Genomic DNA, 23987 nt, shown 5'->3' with positions numbered 1-23987 from the left:
AAAAAAAATTCGAGTCCTAGTCCAAGCATACACCAAACGCAGGATAAGTGTTATCCAACTTAGACCAAACCAAGCTAGTCCCTAAGCATAGTCCATGCCAAGACAGTCTTGTGTACCAAACGAGCCCCAAATGTCTTACAAAAAGCGAAAACTCTCAACTTCAAATCCAGACCTTTTAAGCAATGGATGGATGGTAGCTAAGCCTACTTAAATCCACGTGGATGGACGGATTAGAATTCAAATCAAGAGAATGACCGTCACACAACTGGAAACCCACAATTTTGTTTTTTTATCTGTAGTCTCTATATATATATATATATATTAGTTAATTATTTAACAAGAAAAGGGAAGGCAATTTATTTGAGAATTGATAGAAGAGTGAATCTAGTGCAAACTCTGGTTGACAATACTGTTGACGCCAGCTAGCCTCCATCAACCATTCTTCTCATCATACTCTTTGGGAAGGGACCATTTTCTCTAATTATGTGGACATTTTTGTCACTTTAACTAGTTCATTCAAATCATTATCAAGTTTAATCAAGCATGACACGAAATATTAGTTCTTTGTTTTTTTTTTAATATAAGCGAAAATTTAAAATTTTCGAAATTAATTTAATTTATGAAAAGGAAAACTTGAACTGAGTGAAGGGTGCAAATTAATGTCTGATGATTATGGTTATAGAATTACCCTCCTAAGCCTGACCAACATAGCTAGCCTATGACGATATATTTTGTCCCTTCTACAAGAGGACTTCAGCCCAAATGAGCAAGATACTTTTTGGCTCAATTTATTTATTTTATATAAATTTTAAGATTGGATTTATAATTCAGCTAAAAAAGTCATTAGTCACAAAGGGCTAATACAAACTAGCCACAAAAGACTATTATAATAACGAAGCGGTCTAACATCAAAATTAAGATAATTTGATGCGCATCCACTAACGATCGGGCAGAATCAAAAAAACTCTGGCATAGTCATCTCAACTAAAATTACAAATTTAGAATAATAAAAAAAGAGATAAAGCTTGAAAAAATCAAGTCATAACAATGCAAATAAAATTCTCACATAGGAGAGATGAAAAGCTCTCACAAATAAGAGATGAAAAGTTCTCATAAAGAAGAGGTGAAAAGCTCTCACAAAAGGAGATGTGAAAATTACATAGAGAACCCAAAGAGCTTCTGTGACTTATTCCCAACATAAAGAAACCTAAAAAAAGATGGTGGTGGAGATCCGACGTTGAAACGCATGTGGAGATCCGAAGCCGAGACGTAGCAGCCTGTGATGGTTGGAAGAAAATCATAACAAAATGAAAATAAATAGGAAAAATCTTTTATCTCTGAAAATGAGAGAATAAGAGAAAAAGGAAGAATAGTGGCTTCCTCCCCCTCAAAATAAAAACGGTTTTAGGAGGATTCTTTGAAAGAGGGGACTAGAGTTTAAAATACAAAATGCATGAGAAAGGTACACAAAGTCGGACAAAGCGTGTAGCATCAATTATTTTTTAGCTCAATTATTGGCCCTTGTTGCATATACGTACCCAAAATAAGACTGAGCCAACTGCTCTCCGTATATTCGAAATCATATTTGAACCAAAAGAAGATTGTAGCTGGACAAAATGTACACCGTCAATTGAGCGCAATAGAACGCAGTGGCATGTAGCAGTTATTATTTGCTTTCTTTTGAGCCAACTATGAATCTTATATAGTGGCAATTAATCACTGAGTATTAAAAAGTTCATGTCAATGGGGGAATAATTTGAACGTTTCTAATTATACTTTACACTACGCTTTTGTAAGTAATGTTACATTGTTACACTACGTTTTGATCTCTGCATTGGAGATCTTAGGTTCGATTTCCACACTCTTCAATATCGCTTGTATAAAAATTAAATTAAATAGTCTCAAATGAAAATAACACACGTGTTAAGCTGCGTACAAGAATTTCTTAATTCTAGTGGGCCCTCCCACTCATTACTCATTACTGTGGAGAAGGAACTATACCTTATTTTGATAACATGGGCAAGATTGAAATACTATTATATGGTCATTTGTAAATCTCTTATCTGATCCTAAAATCTCTTATCACATGTATCATAACATTATTGATTACTCGCGCATATTGTGTAGGTGATTCGAACCTCCACGCCATTCTCCTGGTAGCGCCTTATCCACTATGGTAAAGGTGCACTTGTATTTCTCTATGCTAAATAGATGGCATTTATTGCCTTCTTAAAATCTTGCCGAAATTAAAGAGTTGGATTAATCAATTAGTTACTATTTCATATCCTTATTAATTACTTAAATTTCTAATATTATTTTCTTTCTTTTCTATTTAATTTCTTTAATTTTATTTATTTAGTCACTATAATTTATTTATTTTAATATAAATAAAATTGTGATCGTACCATTTTATCCCTATTTAATAAATGGCTTCGGTTTAAGTAATTTTATTAGTCAAGTGCAAAGGCTTTTGAATGTTTCACTTTTAAGCCCTTCTGGCTATATATATATATATATATATATATATATATATATTACACATTTTTTAAGTTATAGTGTCAGTATACTCAACTTAAATGACTCAAACTCACTATGCAATACATTTTGCTTTAATTTTTTGGTTTTTGTCAAATTAGTAGATAATTGACTAAATGAACATCTTCTAAAGTTTCATTAAAAGTTTTCATATTTTTATCACAATTTCTGTCATTTTGATATAATTTTTATTGATATCGATACTTTCCCGATATTTTTGTTGATATTTCTATATTTCCAAAATTCCAGATATTTAAGACCTTGGTCTCAACCAACTATCATCTATCGCCCCATGTGGACTCATCTCTCCCACTTGCCCTATTTTAACACGGAAATTAAAGTCAAATAGAACTTTTAATTATTAGCTCGTTATATTATATGATGTGACACTGTTAATTAATTCTTAAGTACACGAAAGTTTTTTTTTTTTGTTGTGTGTGTGTGTGCGCATATTTGTCAAGGTCTATATATTAACTCTCTCTCACTCCCCAATCCCTGCAGTCTTCTTCTGTTTCTAAAGTTACACATCTACAGAGAGATAATGGCAGATTCTTCTGCAACATACATACACTTGGTAACTGAGATACCAAAGAACTCGAGTCTCTTATTATTGTTTGGTTAGTTACATAATATTCATCATTTTCTTGATGGATCGAGATATATATGTAATTTATGTTCATTTATGTTTTTGTTTTTATTTTTTTTATGATGTTTATGCTTAATAATGAATGTGTGTGATTTTGGTGACCAACCTGAAATAGGTGCACCACCTGATAGAAACGTGCCTGATCTTCCACATGACTAAAGAGGAGTGCATGGAAGCCCTATCTAAAGATGCAAACATCAAACCTGTCATTACCTCCACTGGTTAGTTCTTCTCTTCAACTCTCTCTTCTTAAAGCCCTTTGCTGTTCGAGCGCAGGTTCATATCTATCTATATGATAATATTAATGTTACTTCGAATTTAGAACAGTAGCTTAGTCATGATCTGGAGTGATTTTGGTGCAGTATGGAATGAGTTAGCTAAAGAGAACAAGGAATTCTTCGAGGCTTATGCACAATCAACAAACAAACAAGATGCAATGTCTGAGGAAGAGACAAGCCAACTGATCCGAAGCACGATACAGGAGTCCTCCAAGCATTAATTCTGATGAATTAAAGAAGTGGTATAGGGACAAATTACTGCATCGTTGTTCTTGCCAGCCAGTTTCCATCCATTTTATCATGTCTTTTTCTTTCTATATTATCATGAAAAAAGAGAAAAAAGCAAATAAGAGTACTGAATATATAAATTCCAACGTAGGATGATCCTAGGATCCCCATGTTATTTGCTTGATTTAAAATAAATTCCGATTCATAATTAACATTAATAATACATATTAATTATATAATCTATAAATATATACACACACATGAGCATGACACATCACTGTTGCAAGACAAAGCAAGGCACACACAATGACAATTTATACAACACTTGCCGACACCTCAAGTTTCACGGTGTGGCCCTCCCCCTGCATAGTGCATATCATAACTACTAATAAGAATAACAGTAGTGTAATCCCTACCCATTAAATCTCTACCGAATTTGCATGTCACGGTGATAGCACCAGCTACGAGATAAAGTTCCAAATATATATAGCAGATTATAATATATAGTCATGGAGATGGGTGCCCAATATTCTGTTTGTAAATAAGATGGATTAAAAGGTGTCGGTGTGTGATATATTTTTCTATTAATTATTTTAAATTATCACAAACCAACAACATTTTGATGTTAATTTCTTCTTCTAGACTTCTTTTTAAATGGCATCCTTGATTGACAGTTACACATATAAGTTCTTCAAGCTATGAATTTTTTTAGCTCTTTATGGCCCAGCAGCCTACCAAAAACCATCAATAGTTCGATTCTCAGTTCTTGCTAGGCCCAACCCCTTCAGAAGCAAAGGAAGGAGGCAATCTTTGCAAGTTTACAATGCTTAGGCCATCAAATCTGTGAGAAACAGATCAAAATAATTCATAGAAATTAAAGTCTATGCAGAGATGCAGAGATTGTGAGCAGAACAAAAGGGTAGTTCATTTTGGGGTTTAACTGCCTTGGGAATATGGATACAAAACAAAATTAAAAATTGTCCCGGAAATAAATACACGGGCCGTTTTTAGGCAAACCACCAAATTTGGGCAATTTCAGGGTGCAAATTTAATGGGATTCAATTAACCACGTCTGTAGCAGAACCTAATTGTAGTTGTTTTATGTTGGTTTGGGCTTAGCCCACCTTTGAGGGGGGTGTGTACGTTTTGGTTCTCCGTAACAAAGTCATTTCTCGTCAATCACAGTCGAACACAATTGCATATAATTGATTTATTAAGATAAAAATACAAAAGAAAAAGTTGATGTATGTGTGTCAAACTGTTTATTTGTAAAGAAAAACGAGTCTTTACAACTATTTTCCATTGTTGCCGTAATTGCAATTATATACCATCCTATAATAGGACTAGCTGCTGATATTTTTTTTGTGTGGCAGTCGCAGGTAGCATTATGATGCATGCACAATGTGTGTCTTCAATGGTGCATAAAAGAGATAAGGATAAATCCAGTGATATAGGGCTTAGACTTTAGTGGTGCATAATGGATATCCAGATGTTGTATGATCACCAATGTGCGTACAATTCCTTGTAGATGGAAGGCAGTGATAAGGTTGACGGTAAATAGTTATCTAAATAATTTAGTCAGGGGGGTAGGGCCTTTGTTATGTGTTATTTCCACTAAAATAAAAAAATAAAAAGACACTCGAACAATTAATTTCTAAGATAGATATGATGATACATTTGTCCCATCTGCAAGAAAGGAGGAACTTACTGCAGCCCAAAGAATCCGGCAGTGTACTACCCATATATTGCTTCTTGGCTCCATTATTGGATGAAAGATCCCCATTCACAATAATTCATGCATATTGTAAATGTTACACTGTCAAGGAAGTTGAGGTCTATTCAAAATCAATTGGCAATAGAGGGAGCAATTCAACTTCTTATAAGTCATTGTTAGATTTCTCAACTTTTTAATGTGTGTGGCGAATTTTCAAGTATAACACGTGAACAACACATATTAAGTGACGTGGAGCACGTATGGTCATTGAGTTTTCACACGTGAACAATTCACTCTGATACCATAAAGAAAGTTGAGGTTTCAACCCAAAAACAATTCCTTTAGAGCATCTCCACCCATAAGAGCTAAGGCAAGGACAAGGGCAAGCAAGGGCTGCCACTATTCATATAAATAGTAGCAGCCTTGCCTTTTTTGATTCCATCCCAAAAGGCTAGGGTAAGGGCATTTTTTTTAAAAAAAATTTATTTATTTTTTCATTTTTTTCAATTTTTTTTTGACTCGCTGACGTCAGCGTGACATCAGCGCCTCAGGCTAAAGCCCAGGCAAAATCTGCCCTTGGGCTTGCCCGGGCTGGTGGTATCCAGGTCTTGCCCGAGCTGCATGTGCTGCGCTGGAGGTCCAAAACCGAGGGAATAGGCCTCTTGCCCTGGCTAAAGTCCCTGCGGTGGAGATGCTCTTAGGAGCCGTTTGATGCGATACATATATATTTGAGCAATTAGCATAAATGATATATTGAACCAGAAGATGTACATGGTTAAATTAGAAAAGAGAAAGCAGCCCCCAAATAGTTAAGATTCTAAAACAGTTTTAGTGATCCCACAGAATTTCGGTCCACAATAATATCAACCTGCTGCCAAGATATATCTGCCAAAAGTTTGAAATATTGCTCTAGCTATTTTTTTCTATTTAAATATTAAAAGAGATTTTGAATTCGAATTCGTCATTTAATTATGTTGATTTTAAAAAGAAAAACGAACATTGGCTTGTTTAATTTGGCAGATATATCTTGGCAGCAGGTTGATATTATTGTGGTGCTCAATCACGAATCACCAATCACCATATGACATGTAATGGTTGTGGGCAAATTTTGTACCATAGCAAACAGAGGAAAGCATGAGAGAATTGGAACACTAGATAGCTACTATACAATCACATTCACAAGACACTTACACCCTCCTGCACTGCATATTTGATCACTGTAAGAACATGAATTCTATTTTTGTATGTTTTTGAGATACCTTGCTTGAGGTTCCTTTGTGGGTTTGTCCTGTTTGTAGGGATTTGACTTGGGATGGGACCCACTTATCACGTGGGGAAGGGGCTGCCCTAATGCCACTGGTTACAAGACAAGGAAATGGTCATTTACAAATCTCCTCTAATCCCCTCTCCACCAATTATAATCCATCTCCCACGTGGGACTCTCCAATTCCCCAACCCACTACTGCTGGCCCCCGTTCGCCCTTTTCTTTTAAGCACTGTTTTTTGTGTGTGTTTCTAAATTCTACATCCATCTATCCTTATTGCTATTGGATCTGTTGATCTATATATCTCCCCAATCATATGTTATATATATGACTCTCAGCTCCCTGTGATCTCTCAGGCCTGCTTTGCCTTTGTGTATCTTATATTAAACACTGCAGTAGCTGCTATAGCAACTCCCTCTCACTTAGTCCCAATCATATTATACTCTCTTATCTCCCTCCCCAGTCTTTTTATATTTGTGTATGTAAAATATTTAGAGTTGTAGCCAACTTATTAAGAAGATCATGGGAGATTCTTCATCATCCTCATATATACACATGGTAACTGAGATATCATAAAACTATATACATATGTACAGTGCTCATTTTGTTGATTTGGTTAATTCCATATTCATTAATCTCTTGATTTGTATGTATATACATGTTTATGTTTCAATTTCTGTTATTGGTGTTAATTCTGACATGGGGTGATGGGTGCCCTAATTCATTACAAATATAGGTGCAGCACCTGATAGAGAAGTGCCTGATCTACCACATGAGTAAAGAAGAGTGCATGGAAGCTCTGTCTAAGCATGCAAACATCGAGCCTGTCATCACCTCCACCGGTTAGTTCGCTCTATATATATCTCTCTCTCTTCTTCCATGTTTCAGCAGTAGCTAGTATATTGTTCCATGGAACTAAGGTCCAAAATATGGAAGAAACAGGTGTTTCCGCCACTCTTTTCTCTCTCTCTCTCTCTCTCTCTCTCTCTCTCTCTCTCTCTCTCTCCCCTTAATTTTCTGTATCATAACATGCATGCAAGCAAACATAATTAAGCTATGCACCAAACAAGTTCTTAAGGAGGCTGTGATGGTTATAGAGGTTGATAATCTCCCGTGACTCAAAATTTGTTCTGTAAATCACGTACACAAAGCTGCAAAACATTATGCAGTTTATGGCAAACAATGAATATTAATTCTAGTTCAACTTTAATAACCCAAGTAACCCTTTGCGCTGATCTAAATTAAACTCAGTGGGGGGCTGTTTGCAATTCACACCCGAGGTACTAGGTTCGAACACCTTCTGTCATGGAAATCAGTTTGATTGAAAATACGATTGAGCCTAGATATTATGGCCTTCAAGAATCTTCAAAAAAGCAGCCTCTACTCTATATGATCCAAACTTGTGCCAAACTAAATGGTTTATATATATATATATATATATATATATATATATATATATATATGGGGCGGATCCGTGGCACTATATTTTTTACACAAGTTTTAACACCAATTTTTAACCATTAGATTTAAACACTATTAATGGCTGAGATTAAATCTCACAACTAATTTATTATTATCTTTCTAATAATACTTTTATTCAACATTGTTTATTGTATTATAACATAATAATTACCAATCGTACACTATCCATAACTCTCCAACTTTCTTTGCCTTTCTACCTGTGCTCGTTAGGGTGAGCACTCAGCACTCAACAATAGCATCCAGTCTATTTAGAACCCTAATCAAATCGTCTAAATTGAGATCAGTTGGGACCATAAATTTCATCCTCATAAGGAGTCAAATCAGTAACCACACCGCCAAATAGATGCATGATTGCTTTGAAAGGCGTATTAATTGGAGCCATCGTTGCGGGTTTCTTTTTGCGAGTCTCTCTGGTCTCTCCATCCCTCTTTCTCCAACATTATATTTTGCAGGTTTCTTTGCCAAAATTTCTAGATTTTAATATCATGAAGAATGTCCAGTTAACAAAAATAAAAAAAAGGAGCCAGGGTTGCTGATTCACTCACTCAATTAGTTGCTAACTTATTACATATTGAAATAAAATTAAGATTACTGATAAAGCGGAAAAGCAATTGATTGAGATTCATTGTGATCATCCCTAATGAAATTTCAAGAAACAAAGAGCATGATTACCCTGCCCTCCCATGGAAGTCCCCCAAATTCGTTCTGGTTTTGAGTGGAGAGAAGTGTTTTCTGATCCTAACAATCCCATGTCCGCTTGGGTATTTTCTCAAACTCAATATGCATTGCTTTGTTTCAATGTGGGTATGAAAGGGGGGCAAATGGTGATTTTTAGCACATCGAGGCTATGGAAATTACCAACGCTAGGCATGGAGGAAAGGAGATGTAGAATTTGGGGTACTGTGCAATTCATAATTATTAGATTAAAATATTAATAATTCGAATAAATATAATTATTAGAAGGATAATAATAAATTAGTTGTTAGACTTAATCTCAGCCATTAATAGTGTTTAAATCTAATAGTTTAAAATTTGTGTCAAAACTTGTGTAAAAACGTAGTGTCACAGATCCGCCTCCTATATGTATATATATATGTATCAACTTAAACGTAGATCATGATATGAATGATTTTGGTGTAGTTTGGAATGAACTGGAGAAAGTGAACAAGGAGTTCTTCGAGGCGTATGCACAGTCTCAAAACAAAGGAGATCGAATGTCAGAGGAAGAGACAAGCCAATTGATCCAAAAGATGATATCGGATTCCAAAGATTCCGACGACTAGTTATAACATGCCATGCCATGGATCGAAAGCGATCTTGCCTTGGCTTCTGGTTGGTAGCTTCAGATATATATGCAGCCAAACTACAATAGGCAATAAGATCGATAGATCATCGTCTTATTATCCGGTCCCATGCACATACATATTTAACTTTTATGTTTATGGTATTATATGAAAATGAATAATACGAAAGAGCATGGACTCTAGCTATATGTTATATTTCGTGGTCTCTTTTTTCAAATAAAAGTTTTAATTTGCCAATTCACTCATTCTATAATAAAGAATAGAATCAAAAATATAATAGAGAATCTGAATTACCTTATCATGACGTCGCTATACATGATCTATATCACTTATTCTTCTTTAGAAATTGAGAGGAGAAGCTATGTAATTTTTTATTTTTTATTTTTTAAGTGATTAAGGGCAGTGGCGGTCCTAATTTTTTGGAGGTCCTGGGCAAAAAAACCACCAAAATTTGACCTTTCTACCCTTTGTATATATTTATGTGGTTTTTTTCTTATAATTTTTTTTAAAATTACGTGAACTTAAAGTCACAATTCTAACCTAAAAAAGAAATAAACAATATGTAATTCACATAACAACTTATAAAATGCATCAAAACATCACTTAAATATCACCAATCTTGCATTTTTGGATGCAAACATATCAATTAACTTTACATAATCAAAATTTTCTACCATGTCTTTTTCAATGGATAACATAGCTAAGCCATTCAATCTTTCTTCCATTGCTTTTTTTTTTTCTTTTGTCGAAATCTCAACTCAACTGATAAATGCTCTGCTATAGAAACTCTTAAATAGATCATCCTTGTATTTTATTTCTTACCTTATTCAACTAGGTTAACTTTTTTTAAATTAAATTTTGTCATTCCACCAAGTTAATTGACTTAAAGCTATAAGTTGAAATAATAATGAGCCATTTATTAAATTTCTCCGTTTTAGTTTTACAATGAATAATTGGGCTTTTTTAACAATACTTGGGTCTAACATATTATTAATATAGTACAATTTTTTTTAAAGTAATATGCATATGTATATATAGAGGTTAATACAAATTGGGGGCCCTTTCAATTTGAAGGCCATAGGCGGCTGCCTTGCCCGCATGTGCTCAAAGCCTCCCCTGATTAAAGGTCTATTTAGAACAAACATTTCTACTCATAAAAGCGCTCGCTTTTGCTAAAAACGCTTTTATACCAAGCAAGTTTAAAATTTCTGACAAGCACTTTCAGAAGCTTTAACATTTTTGGATATGACTTATTAAATGTTGGGTTAATATAAACCCACCATCCCATGTACGTACGTTTAATTCTATTACTATTTAGGTAACGAGGTCTAGCCAGTGAGAAAGGGCTTTGAGTTGCAGATCAGTAGTGTCGGGTTCGAACTTCCATGTAAGAAACTCCCTTCTCTCGTAATTTAGATTATCGCTTGTATTAAAAGGAAATCTACTACTATTTAGTCTATATAAACATGTGTTAATTTTACTATATTTAGTATAAATAAACAAGTGAAATTACATTAATTGTGGTAAATACTATAGCCAGAGAGGTACTGTGCGAAGCTCTTTTTCTGAACTTAATTAGTCGCCTAGTGGCAGGTGGGCAAACAACTATGTCCTAGAAAATTCATGTGTCGACGAAAGTGATTTGAATTGTGATTGTGGCTTGTCTTGTTGTATTGTGTATGATCGCAATGGCATTATATATTTATGTTATTTTGAAAAGAAAGAGCTTATTTATGATAATAAATAGGATAAATTGTGAAAATGGTCCTCAAACTTGTATGCGATTTACATTTTGGTCCCTAAATTAAATTATTAGTCCAAATGGTACATAAACTCTATTTTAATCGCTCATTTGATCCACCGTTACATTTTCTGTTAAATGTAACCAAATTTTAGGGGTAAATACGACTTTTCATAATTAACAAATAAAATAGGGTTAAAATAAATACAAAATTAGAAAATAATTGAAGAAAAAGAGAGGAAAAAATCATGAGACCCAAACCCCCTCCCTTCGATTTCTTCTCCCCTATTCCAATTACTGAGTTTTTATTTTATTTTTTATTATTTTTTTATTTTAATGTACGAAATGACCAATTTGCCCTCATATTTAACAGTAATATTGACAGAATGTAACGGTTGGATCAAATGGGCGATTAACATAGAGTTTATGTATTATTTGGACTAATAATTTAATTTATGGACCAAAATATAAATCGCATACAAGTTTGAGGACCATTTTCGCAATTTACCCTAATAAATATAATGTGACCACTGCATGCGTTGTGGTGTCGTCCTAATCATATACCTTTTTCTTTTCTCTCTTTGTTTTTTTTCATCTCTTTGTTTGTTTCTCTGTCTCTTTGTTTGTATGTTTTTTTCTTACAATCTTATTTTTGGGAAAAGATCTCGACTGCACATGTGGTTTCAGAAGAATAAGAACAAATCATGGTCGTTGGTTTATGAAATTATGATACCCTCGACTAACTGGTTGGTTTTTGCGTTGTCTGTGGTTAAAAAAGTAACATCTGTGCTTGGCTATGTCATCATCGTACGTCCAGTCATTTTTGTAATTTCGTTTTGTTTTTGTTTTTTCATAAAATAAAAGTGTTACAATTTTCTCATGCCAATTGGAGTGGGACTAATATTTGTAAGAGTGAAAGATGTTTTTTGTTTCACGTTGAAGGTAAAAAGCCATGCAAGAAAAAAGCTCAGTTCTAGTTTGGGCTCAATTCCGAAGAAAAAAAACATAACATTAGGGCTCAATTTGAGAAAAAAGTCTAAAACAGCACAAAATCATTATGTGGGCTGGTGATATTAGTTGTTTTTAGGGCAAACCTAAACCCATCTAAACCTTAGGGGTCCAGGGCCTTCAAGCTCACTAGGGTATTGCTCAATCTTTAATCAACATTTTGAAACGAGGGAGTAGGGGAGAGAAGAAATGAGTGTGGGATCAACTTTTCTGGTTTTTCCAGATGATTTTTAACGTGAAATCCACATGATTTTTAACAGTCATGTTTTAAAAAAATACAAAATCCCTGCGATAAAAGTACGTTTTCTTCTCTTTACACCAAGAAGAAGTGAATAACATGCTTGATGAGGTTCAAGTATGGGAGGAGTTCAGTCTTAAAGAGAAGGAAGGAAGGTAGGGGCTTTGATCCTGAATTCATAGGCCAAATCTTTTGGGACTAGGTTTTGGCAAATCATGTCAAATTGTCAATAAATGGGTGACAGATTTAGATATAAAAGTAGCTGGGGGATTGAGCTTGATTGCTTGATTGTAAACCATTCCATATTTTGAAAGTCCCCAACCAAAACAGAGCCTTTAGGCTTAAACAACCCTTTAACCTGTCTCTCTTTGATTTCAGAGGTTGGGATGGAACCTAAACTCTTCATGGTATCATAGTGGGTTTGCCTCGTGTGAAAGCCCAACGGCCACACGTGCTACACGTCTCTACATGTTGGGTTTGAAAATTCACCACACATGCGGGGGCGTATGAGAATGTAAATGTAAAAATATTCCACGTTGAAAAGTCAGAAAACCTTACAAGGGTCCTAAGGTATTGGAATACTTCCCTCATTTCCAATTGATTTTGGGATGAAATTTCAACTAACTTCATGTTTAAGCATCCATAACCGCGTTTTACCACAATAATTACTGTATTTCAATGCTTAATATTGCACCTAACGGGGGTGCGTTTTACCACAAAGGATCTTGCAACTCCCTTGAGAAGAATTAAAAGATGAAAATGACGGAACATAATCAGCATACTGTGCATTGCCGTTACCACGTAATAGCAGATACCAAAGCTAATAATAGATTTAGATTAATACATTTATTTTATTTCACATTGGAATAACCCAAGTCAACTTAAGAATCCACATCTGACGTGCATACGTCTCACCCATTACATAGCTAAACTTGACAAGACCTCATAATCTATAACTATTTCATGGATTGACCTTCGACTCCCAGCCGGCAATCACATATTTCTCTTCAGTTTTGGTCTTCACAAAAGATTCCTTTGAGAAGAGCAGCTGCAATAGGAAACATAGATTATAATTAGAAAATCAAAAGTGCACATTGTACATGCAGAGAGAGAGAGAGAGAGAGAGAGAGAGAGAGAGAGAGATTTCCATCTCCACTATTTGGACAACAGACTAAATGCACTTAATATTGATATTCTGTGTGAGTACTTGAAAGGTTCATATACAAATTTTATTGTACATCCACCAAAATAAAATTCGATTGATCTTGTACCATACCACCAATGCCGGTCAAAGGCAAGCCCTTACGAGGAATGTCAGTTATGATTCTTACAGAAAATAGCATTGCACTGAGAATTATGCAATGCATCAAAATGCACAACCACAGACTCAGACGCATGCCAGTGAACAAACTTTCACAAACTTTCCCAAAATTGCAGACTTCTCACACACAGGTGGTGTGCTGAAGGGAGAAGAGATTAGCACTGCGTCTAATCTCATGGTGCCTGACTTCAGAAGCACAGTTTCTGGACAATTTGATTAACCACCAAACCTCACTAAGCAGGAACCACATCTTATTGCAATGATTAGGCTGGCAAGCAATGATCACATAGCTAAAAGATGAACAATCATGTAGTCAATAATCTAAAGGAGCTTCAACTTACTGAGGCAAAATTATCTCCCACTTATAAAACATACGTGCCAAACAACTATTTACTGAAACACACAAAATATACTGCTCCAAGTAGGCAAAATCATGCATGAGAACCGCATACCTCAGTGTACTTATGGTAACTGGTCAAGTCTTCAGGAACAGTCCACTTCTTGAAATGGCCAAGGGCCACCTTGAGATGGAACAGTTTTGGTGCCAAGCTTAGATCTGCGGCAGTGATCTTCTCCCCGGCAATATATGGACCCTGTTTTCATTCAAAACATATTACGGCATATTCCGAAGCAAATACAAAGAACACAACTTTTATAGACAGAAAAAGAGTGTTTTTTCTTTATATAAACACACATACATGCGCCTTAAGATGCTCATCCAATGCCTTCAGCTCATTAACCAAAGCCTGTTCTGACCCATCACTGGGATCCTTGCTCTTCACAAATGTCACGAATGAACCAAATATCTTTGATCCCCTGAAAATTCACATAAAAAAAGTACAAAAATATTCAGAAACAAAGGGACCTTCACAAATTCCAGTCAAGAAAACCGTAACAACCCAACAGGACATGTCAATAAACGTTAGTTTGCTTTTTGACAACCGAAAAGAAAGAAAATTAAAGATAAATCACTTAAAAGGTTACTGCTCAGGCGTTTTCAGGGCAAAACACATCAATTAAATCAAAGTAATACAACAGGATAAAAGAGGCTACAGTTGCAAATAAATAACAATATCCATGAGAAGAACAAGTATGTTCCAAATGTTCCAAATGTGTTTGAGAGAGAGAGAGAGAGAGAGAGAGAGAGAGAGAGAGAGATCGTACACAGAAGCAAATTCAGGAGGAGTTTTGAGAGAAGGTTCAGGGTATTTTTCCTCAATAATCCCAACAATCACATCAGAATCAGCCACCCATTTGTCATCGAACTTCACCACAGGCACCTTTCCCTCTGGATTCACTTCGGTAAACCTACAAAGCATCAACATCAACCACAAACCCATTTGCTCAAACCCTCAAAACAACACATCACAAGCCATTAAAATCAAAATCAAACATTTGAATCGCTGCGTGCATGCGGTTATTGGCTTAAAAATTTAGAACATAGAAAAATACCATTTGGGTTTGTCGCTGAAACTGATGAGGTGAAACTTGTAAGGTACTTTCTTCTCCTCCAACGTTAGAAGAACCCTTTGGCAGAAAGGGCCTATCAATCAACCCAAAAACAAAAATTTGCCGAATTAACAAAACTGAATCAAAACCCAGAAAGAAAATCGAAGAAAAATAGGTAGGAGAAATGTGAGCTCACAGTCGCCAAGAACATCAGGGGCACCAACGGCAGCCTTGACAGCAATCTCAAGAGCCATTGTGATAAGCAGAGGAGAGTGAGAGAGTAGAATATACGCAAAATGAAAGCTAAATGGGCTATGTTCTGGAAGAGGTGAGGCAGTTGTGAGTATTTATTAACGCATTGGTCGGTTTTGACTATTGAGATCAAACTTCTTTTTTTCACTTGTAAATAAAGAAAAAGGACTTCTAATATTTTCAAGGCAAATTATTTAAGAAATGTGATTGGCTAAATTAACATTAATTAAGAAATGAATTCTTCACCCGCAACCTTTAGATTGGCAACGACATTCGATTTGTCCATTAAAAGCAGTTTTTCAAGCAGTCGATTATGTGTCAAGCAGTCAACCACAGATTGCGGAACCTCCTCGAAAGCAAATTTTTTTTTTTTTTAAGGGAACCTCGAAAGCAAATTATATTAACATAAATTTGCAGCAAAAAAAGAAAACGTAAAAATGGTTTTTTCTTTTTTATGAACATGGTATGAACATTGGCTACATTCATAAGGTGGCCCTCGTTTCACTCACCTTTTTTTTTTCCAGTCACCCGAATGTCCTTTTTTTATTAAAGATTTCTAGATGAAATTTAATTTCTAACCAAATACATAACAATATTCTCCCAATGTAATTTTTTTTTTAAACTTTTATCCTCCGTTTGGTTTGGATGAAGGAATTAAAAATTACATAGAATTCTAAAATGACGGAATTTAGATTTTTATCATTTCAATTTCTGGCAATTGAAGATTTCAATATTTGAATTTATGTATGTCAAATTTTGTAAATGGCACTATGAAAATTGCGAAATGACGCCCCAATTTTCATGATTTTTTTTGCGCGTCATTTAATAAATTATGTGCTTAAGTTGTCAAACAAAGAAATTGTCAATTTCTCCTCTTAAATTCCTGACATTTAGTTAAATTCCGAGTTATTTTCTCTTATCCAAACAAAGGGTTATTTAAACCAGTAAATTAAAAGAAATTAAAAAAAATTATTTCCACTTTATGAATATTATATGAAAATTAGAAAAATGACAGATTTAAATGACATGGGATTTTTTTGCATGTTGTCCTAATCTTTGAAGTATAAGCTTTTTTTGCTCTATGTGAGAATATCTAATAATAGCAATAGCTTAAGTACAATAATGTTGAGCAACATACGTAATGGATGGTCCATCCAAGCCAGCCTTTGGATTATTTACTTGTCAACATATTTTATAGAATCATTTGTTTGCATTTCTAATCGATCCAATTTCTACCACATATTTCTGCCCAATATTATTTAAAAAGTCATATATGGAAGTGACTAAATCTTCCTGATTTATTACTTTTGATAAAGCATATACGAATGCTCACTCTCAAGGAACCAACTTTTTATATGATATGATTATGATATTGCCTACTATCATATTGTCATTCCTTTTTCAAAGAATTTGGGGCCACCACTCACTCACGTTTTAATGTTCAATGGATACTTTTGTCCATATGGGAGAATGGGAAAAAAAAAAAAAAAAAAACTTGTGTGAATTAGAAATACACTATTTTGTTATTTTCAATCAATCATAAATTGTCACATGCGTCATGTCTTAATTGATTGAGGATAAAAAAAAATAATGTTATCTATGTTTCACACAAGTATTTCTTTAAAATGATAAATGACCTCGAAAGCCACGTTGAACGCTTTAACAACTGAATAATTCCTCGAATATATATGAGGATTTACTCTATACTCACGGTAAAAATTCGACTATACTTCTTCTCAATAATTTTTCTTTTTAAAATTCCTCCCATACATGTAACTCATCATTTATAAATATGTATCTTATCCACCCCTTAAATGTCATCTTCTAAATCTAAGCACAAGGTAACCTTACTTTATCATGCAATTGACCTAACAGTGTCCATGCTAAAGTATCATGCAAGGCTCTCACTATAGAATTCTTGCACATGGTTGACCTAAAATTGTACATTCAAAGTACTAGCTTCTCCGCACGCGCTTCAGCGCTTGCGAGAGGCTTTTTTTTAAAAAAAATTTAAATTTATTTAGAATTAAAAAAGATAATGGGTAGTTCTGTTCCATAAAAATAGAATTCATTATTTGATTTTTCTTTTAATTTTAATTTTTCTAATACGAAAAAATGTGAATTTACCATATTATACTCATTTAATTAATAATTTTAATTCTTAATGTTTGTATTAACTAAAAATATTTTCTGGTATTTTGAATATTTCATCATTCTCTGTCTTTTGCTTAATATATAGAGATAGATAATATAGTTGACGTGCATTATACTTTGACCTACAGCTGGTCAAGCCCATGTCAATTTTTATTTTAAGATTGGCTTAGTTGGGGCCAAATTTTGTTCCACAATCTAGCAGGCCCAAGCCTTATAGCTACCCAGTAAAAAACCCAACCCACTTTTTCCCCAATCTCCAAAAACCCAGGAGCACCTGACGGCATAGGCCCTAGACCCTATAAAAGTCAAACCTCAAAACCAAATTTCCCAGGCAATCATATGCATTGGACTTACCGAATATATGTACAAATATTTCCTCTATTTCCACCCCCTATTTTGCGACAAAATCAACCCACACAATCACAGATCCTCCATGCCTGCTCTTAGTAAAAGTTTGAAAGCTCTCATCAAATCCTCATAAAAAACCATATCCTTGTGGCGGGAGTTACGCAAGCGCGACAATTAAATAATAACAAATACGAAAAAAGGATCCCCACCCCCCACGAAAGCCAAAGCCAAAGCCAAACAACGCCACCTTTGCCTCTCTGTTTTCTTCCAGAGTCCCAATCATTTCTCGTTTTCTTCAGAGCCCAAGACTCTGATTCTTCTTTTCATTTGTTGATCCAAGGATTAAATCCAAAACCCATTTCCCAGATTTGATGCTTCAACCATTTCCGTGCCCAAAAATGCAAAATTTGCTACACTTTTGACTTTGTTTTTAAAAAATTATTTTGTTGACCCAGATTTGCGGATATACCGTCGTGTCATTTTCTTGGTTGATTTATAATCGAAAACCCAGAATGTGGCTGCTGAAGTTATTACTTCATTAAATTATAATCTAAAAATGAAGCGAGTTCTATCAAGATTGTTGCTTTTGGTGGAGGAATTAAATTATGCGTACCTGACCAATATTAGAAAGGTAAGCCTTTGAGCCTCATATTAATTCATGGGTTTTGATTTTATGGGGTTTTTCTTATTCATGGGTTTTATTAACAGAGAGATAAAGATTCATAATTTCTGTTGGGTTTTGATATTGCGTGTGGTTTTGTCAAAGATGGTTTTGTTTTCAATGGATTTTCGTACTGATGCTTATTGCTTTGTGATGGTGGAATCTAAATGATTTAGTTTTGTCTTTTGTTTCAAAGTTGAGGTTGTTGTTGTTGTTGTAGTTGCTATGATCATATCATATTATGGCAGTGTGCGTTTTGAAGTTTACAGGTCCAAAATTGCAATGATGATGTTGTGTTCCATTTACTTAATTTACTTAAGCTTGTTTCTTTATTGTTCCGATGATTGCATACCAAAAGAAGTGTTAATAATTTGGTCTCTGCTTCAAACTTTATTGTTCTGTATCTACTAGGTCTCAAGAAATTCGTTTAATAATCGTATAGATGTTTGGACGTCTCAAATGGGGATCACTGAATCTTTTTTCTTTTTGTTGTTTTTGGGTTTTATAAGATGTGCCCTTTTCTTTTTTGTTTTCAAAATGATTGGAAAGGTATTATCTGGAAAAGAGAAAAATAGCCTTTTTTTCCTCTCATCAAAGTGTTTTTCTTTGTGGTGTTAACGCTTTGTAATTTGGTTTATTTATTTGATTTGGTTTTTGTTTATGTTTACAATCCTATTGCATATTCATTGAAGTATTGTAGAATCATTTGCAGGCAACAGGGAGGTCCAGAAAGCTGGAAATCCTCCCATTTTTACCATTTGCTATTTGTCATAGCTGCAGCAGGACTGCAGTGTAAGATACAGTAAGCAACTCTTATTTTGCTTTATTCTTGTACGGATTTCAAAAATAAATAAATCCTTGGGATATTTGTGTTATATTCTTTTCCCTTCTTCACCAAGCAAGCATTCTCTGATTTTGTGCAGATACATTCTTGCATTTACTAGAAAGTAAAGTGCACACAGTAGTGCCTGTATAGATCAAAGAATCCTTGACAGAAATGGAATCTGCACCAGGTACACCGAGTGTTATAGCAAATTTAATGGGTCTTGAAGATGAATCTCCCCCTCAGCCACATGTCCAAAAACAAAGAAGAGTGCTGTCTGATAATTACCTACACAAAGTTGCTTCCATTGGTGTCAGAGAGAAGCGTCATTCGTTCAGGTTGAAGGTAGACTGGAAAGAATTTAAAGATGTTTTTGAAGTAGTAGAGACTTTAAAAGCAGATAAGCTTGATAACCTGTCAGTTCAAAAGGGAAAAACATACACAGGTTTCTCAGAAGCAAAGATGGAATTTACAATGCAGAACGAATTCCAAGTATCACCAGAAATGATGGATTATGAGGATGATCATTTCCCGAAATGTCTCCCAGGGGGCAATTCTTTGTTTAACAAGCATTTGGATAATCTGCAAGTTTCCCCTTCTAACTCACTATTTGGGAACACAACAGTCTCAAAGTCATCATTTACTTCGGGCACTGGAAATGTTAGGAAATCAGGGAGGAAACATGAGCAGCCAAATGTTACTCTACTTCAAAAACTTGAGAGTGGAATTGGTGCAGAATCCCTTGGAGAAACTGGTCTTTATAATTTACGTAAGTTTTCAAGATCTCAATTGGAGTTAAACAAAGAAGGATGCTCTCCCCTTACTAGAATTGTTGTTTTGAAACCGAAGCACGGAAAGGCTGAGAATTCTGCAAGATGTTTCCCTTCTTTGAGTTCCCTTGATGTTTCTCATTCCAGTGATAGCAAGTGCACGGAGTTTTCTAGTCTTGGTAGTGGGAAAGTACATGTTCCAGTGAAAAAAAGGAAGAACTTGGCATATGACATGGAACCAATAAGCTTGAGGTCTAAAGCTTCCAGGGAAATAAAGGGGAAGCTTGGCATAGATACTGGGTGCAACAAAACCAACATTGATACAAAGGTGTCATGGTTAGGATCCAGAGGTTGCAACTCCATTGTAGTGGAATCTGAATTGACGAGGCCTCCTTCCTTGAGAGAGCAGTCCTTTTCTTATTCAGATGAGTCATATGTAGCCAAGGAAGCCAGGAAGCAGCTTTCAGAACAAGGGAAGATGACTAAAGAGTGTGAAGAAGTAGGAATGGCTGGCAGAGGCACTACCCTTGGGAATTTGCTTTCCATGCCTGGCCACAAAACAGGGCCAAGAAAATTGGATTACAAGCTTGGTAGGCATTTTCACCCAAAAAGAAAGCTTGTTACGCGTGACATTAAAAACCTAGACCTTAGTAAGTTTAGAACACAGCAAGATAAATATGAAACTCTTTGCAATGAGTGGAATCTCATTAGGAAAGGGTCTATTAAATTGGGGCAGCATAAGTCAAGGGAGTACAGATTCAACCAGAATGATGGTTTTAGACCTATAAAGTTGAGATCCATCTGTAAGAAATTCCAATCTTTTCCTGGCCTGGAATCAAAAGGCAATCACGCAGTAGAAAATGCTTCAAGAAATTCTGAGAAGTGGCAATCTGGAGCCAGAGCCTGCATCTCTGTAGACAAAAACGATGATTCTTTCTGTCACGTCACTGATACTTCAATTCAACAGGTTTGGTGTTTCTTTCTTTAGAATATAGGTAGTCCTTTGTCCATATTGCTGGGCTGCACAGTGGTGATAGTTCTACCCTCCCAATTCCCCTTCCGTATTCTTTATTTGGTCAAAGCTTTTTCTATATGGTTTGTTTATTGTATCAGTTTACCGTGATAATCCATATCTTTAAGAAAAATAAATTACTCGTTGCTTGGTTTTTCATGATATCAGTACTGTCCTGTGACACTTTCTTCTAAACTATTGTAAAATTGCAGGAAACATCCTACAAACAAAGTTCTTTTCTTTTGCACTGCTCCACCACACAGCCGGATTGTATGGTGAGCTTGGAGGAGGCTTATCAGCCTAGTCCAGTTTCAGTTCTGGAACCACCATTTAGAGGAGAGAGGTCACCTACACCAGAATACCTGGGAGAGCTCAATGTTGACATCAGTGGTGAGTTGACTAGAAGATCTATATCTAAAATATCAACTTAATTTTATTTGTTCATGCTTTTGAAGATGATTTGATTTGCAATATATTTCCGTACTAAACTTGTATATGCAACTCGCATTTTTGAAATCAGAGAACTCCGATACATACTCGGAAGGATCTGGAGTTGTGTCAAGTGATGATGATACTAATGAAGGATCTGCAAGCAATTACAGAGAAAATGAAGATTTAATGAGACTGTTCAGAGTTGAAGAAAGTAGAGACTTTTCCTACCTTGTTGATGTGTTATCAGAGATAGGTTTATATGATAGGCACTCAACCATGGACTTTGGTACCTGGCACTCTCCGGAATGGCCAGTAAGCCTTTCTGTCTTTGAGACCCTGGAGAAGAAGTTTTGTAATCAAATGGCATGGAAAAGGTCAGACAGGAGGCTATTGTTTGACCGTATAGATGCAGGGCTAATGGAGATTCTCCAGCCATGTATGGGTGTTCCCGCATGGACAAAGCCTGTATCAAGAAGGATTAGATCCAGGGCTGGTCAGGATATGATAGAGGAAGATTTGTGGATGTTGCTTGTTAGCAAAGAGAAGGAAACAACAAATGTCTTGGCAGAAAAGGTACTAGGAAGCGAAATGGAGTTAGACTTAGGAGATGATATTGATAGTATTGGTACAGAAATAGAGAGATTCTTGTTTGATGAGCTTGTAACGGAGTTTGTTAGCTCGGAGAGTTCTTAAACACTAGTGATTATTTTTTTGGTAGAATAATTTTGTGTACAAGTTAGACAAAGATATTTATGTATATGTAGCAACAGTGTTGATCAAGTGAAAGGGTTTGAAAAGGATATATGTATAGACTCAAATTTTTCATACATGAGTGAAATTAAGATGTGGTGCAATTTGAGCTTCTCTCTCTAATTCAGTACTTTGCAGTTGTCTCTAGTTAAGCGAAAACTGGTTACTTGCTCAACAGATTTGGTGTCAAGCATTGTCCAGATAGAAGGCATTCCATTATGGATCTGTCTATGCTTATGTTTAAATCATTCAACACCAGCTTTTTTTTAGCTAAACAACTTCTACACTTCCTAGTTTATATCCCACCAAATCTCAAACGGAGCTTGTAAAATAGAAATTATAGAACTAGCTGCCTTGTGATTAAGTTTGGAAGAAAAAGAAAAAAGGAAAAACTAGAAATCTTCTTTTAAAGCTAATTGCTAGGGTATATCAAAGATTCCAAGCCTTGTGAAAGCAAGGATCTTTCTTAGGTGACCTAAACCTCTGTCCATATCTAAACCATTCCTCTTCACTTTAGGGTCTTTACTTCTTAGAGTCAAACTTTAGGCGCCTAAACCAAAACACTAAACAGGAAAGATTAACACCAACTCCATCTGACCAACTCCTTTCAAAATCTCAATCTATACATACATCCACACAAGCACAACACCCTTAATCCATAACCCAAAACAGAAAGAACAAAATATTTCAACTCCCATATTTTAGTCCCCTCTCTTAATCAAATGGAAGCTCACAAAATTTTCTGTGTCACAGCCTACCTACTCTTTCTCACACTCACCATTTTCTCTGCCACATCAGCACGAACTCTCGAGGAGGAGCAGCTACCAGTTCCTATAGTCCCTCCAGTGGCATCCAATACAGACGAGACACCTATCATCAATGCTAATGTTGCTGATCAACATACCTTAATCTTCTTTATGCACGACATCCTCGGAGGATCGAACCCCACGGCTCGAGCCATGACCGGGATAGTCAACAGCCCTGCAGCCAATGGCCAACTGCCATTTGCCAAACCCAATGGGGCAGTCCTACCTTTCAACAACGGGGTACCCCAGAACAACAACAACAATGGTCTTATAAACAACAACAACATCCCTTTTCTCACAGGGCTAAGTGGAACAACATCAAATGTGGCACAAAACAACGGGATCAATGGCGGAAATTTCCCGATAAACGGTGGACAGCTCCAGCCAGGCTCCGTGCTCCAAAATCTCATGTTTGGCACCATGAGTGTGTTTGACGATGAGCTGACTGAAGGGCATGAGCTTAGCTCTGGTTTGGTTGGGAAGGCACAAGGTTTCTATGTGGTGAGCTCTGAAGATGGTACCAGCCAGACTATGGGCTTCACGGCAATGTTCGAAAGCGGGAGCTACGCCGATAGCCTGAGCTTCTTTGGGGTTCATCGGACGGCTGCATCGGAGTCTCATTTGGCCATCATGGGTGGCACTGGCAAGTATGTGAATGCCAAAGGTTTTGCCATGGTCAAGACCTTCCCTGCTTCCAATCGGCAAACTGATGGTGCAGAGACTCTGCTGCAATTCACAGTTCATCTCACTTACTAATTACTGTGATTGAT

At 35.7% G+C, this 23987-nt stretch overlaps 5 protein-coding genes across 7 annotated transcripts; 4 read left to right on the top strand and 1 right to left on the bottom strand.

The window, feature by feature from the left end:
- Nucleotides 1-3039: 3039 nt before the first annotated feature.
- Nucleotides 3040-3680, top strand: LOC117618361. The gene is made up of 3 exons (XM_034347946.1): nucleotides 3040-3109; nucleotides 3297-3402; nucleotides 3544-3680. The coding sequence occupies exons 1-3, from the start codon at nucleotides 3077-3079 to the stop codon at nucleotides 3678-3680; spliced, it is 276 nt and encodes a 91-aa protein (XP_034203837.1). The 5' UTR covers nucleotides 3040-3076.
- A 3281-nt stretch (nucleotides 3681-6961) lies between these two features.
- LOC117619575 lies at nucleotides 6962-9684 on the top strand. Its single transcript, XM_034349565.1, has 3 exons — nucleotides 6962-7224; nucleotides 7403-7508; nucleotides 9289-9684. Exons 1-3 carry the CDS (start codon nucleotides 7189-7191, stop codon nucleotides 9429-9431), a joined length of 285 nt encoding a protein of 94 aa, XP_034205456.1. The 5' UTR covers nucleotides 6962-7188; the 3' UTR covers nucleotides 9432-9684.
- A 3564-nt stretch (nucleotides 9685-13248) lies between these two features.
- Nucleotides 13249-15576, bottom strand: LOC117619943 (glutathione S-transferase DHAR2-like). 3 transcript variants are annotated; one of them, XM_034350018.1, is made up of 6 exons: nucleotides 15406-15576; nucleotides 15213-15303; nucleotides 14925-15068; nucleotides 14459-14576; nucleotides 14213-14353; nucleotides 13249-13487 (listed from the first exon to the last, which is right to left on the bottom strand). In XM_034350018.1, the coding sequence occupies exons 1-6, from the start codon at nucleotides 15461-15463 to the stop codon at nucleotides 13401-13403; spliced, it is 639 nt and encodes a 212-aa protein (XP_034205909.1). In that variant the 5' UTR covers nucleotides 15464-15576; the 3' UTR covers nucleotides 13249-13400. The 3 variants fall into 3 exon arrangements, with proteins under 3 accessions (XP_034205909.1, XP_034205910.1, XP_034205911.1); XM_034350019.1 differs by having other exon boundaries at nucleotides 13252-13487; nucleotides 14465-14576; nucleotides 15406-15563; XM_034350020.1 differs by lacking the exon at nucleotides 13249-13487 and adding an exon at nucleotides 13574-14050 and having other exon boundaries at nucleotides 15406-15559.
- Nucleotides 15577-19342: 3766 nt separating this feature from the next.
- On the top strand, nucleotides 19343-22525 carry LOC117619253. The gene is made up of 4 exons (XM_034349163.1): nucleotides 19343-19426; nucleotides 19548-21184; nucleotides 21442-21619; nucleotides 21750-22525. Exons 2-4 carry the CDS (start codon nucleotides 19622-19624, stop codon nucleotides 22352-22354), a joined length of 2346 nt encoding a protein of 781 aa, XP_034205054.1. The 5' UTR covers nucleotides 19343-19426; nucleotides 19548-19621; the 3' UTR covers nucleotides 22355-22525.
- Nucleotides 22526-23313: 788 nt separating this feature from the next.
- On the top strand, nucleotides 23314-23973 carry LOC117617640 (dirigent protein 25-like). The gene has a single exon (XM_034347097.1). The coding sequence runs from the start codon at nucleotides 23329-23331 to the stop codon at nucleotides 23971-23973; it is 645 nt and encodes a 214-aa protein (XP_034202988.1). The 5' UTR covers nucleotides 23314-23328.
- The last annotated feature ends 14 nt before the right edge of the window (nucleotides 23974-23987 follow it).

The sequence above is a fragment of the Prunus dulcis genome, chromosome 2 (assembly GCF_902201215.1).
Source record: "Prunus dulcis chromosome 2, ALMONDv2, whole genome shotgun sequence".
NCBI classification, from domain to species: Eukaryota; Viridiplantae; Streptophyta; class Magnoliopsida; order Rosales; family Rosaceae; genus Prunus; species Prunus dulcis.
This window is presented reverse-complemented; position numbering and strand designations above follow the sequence as displayed.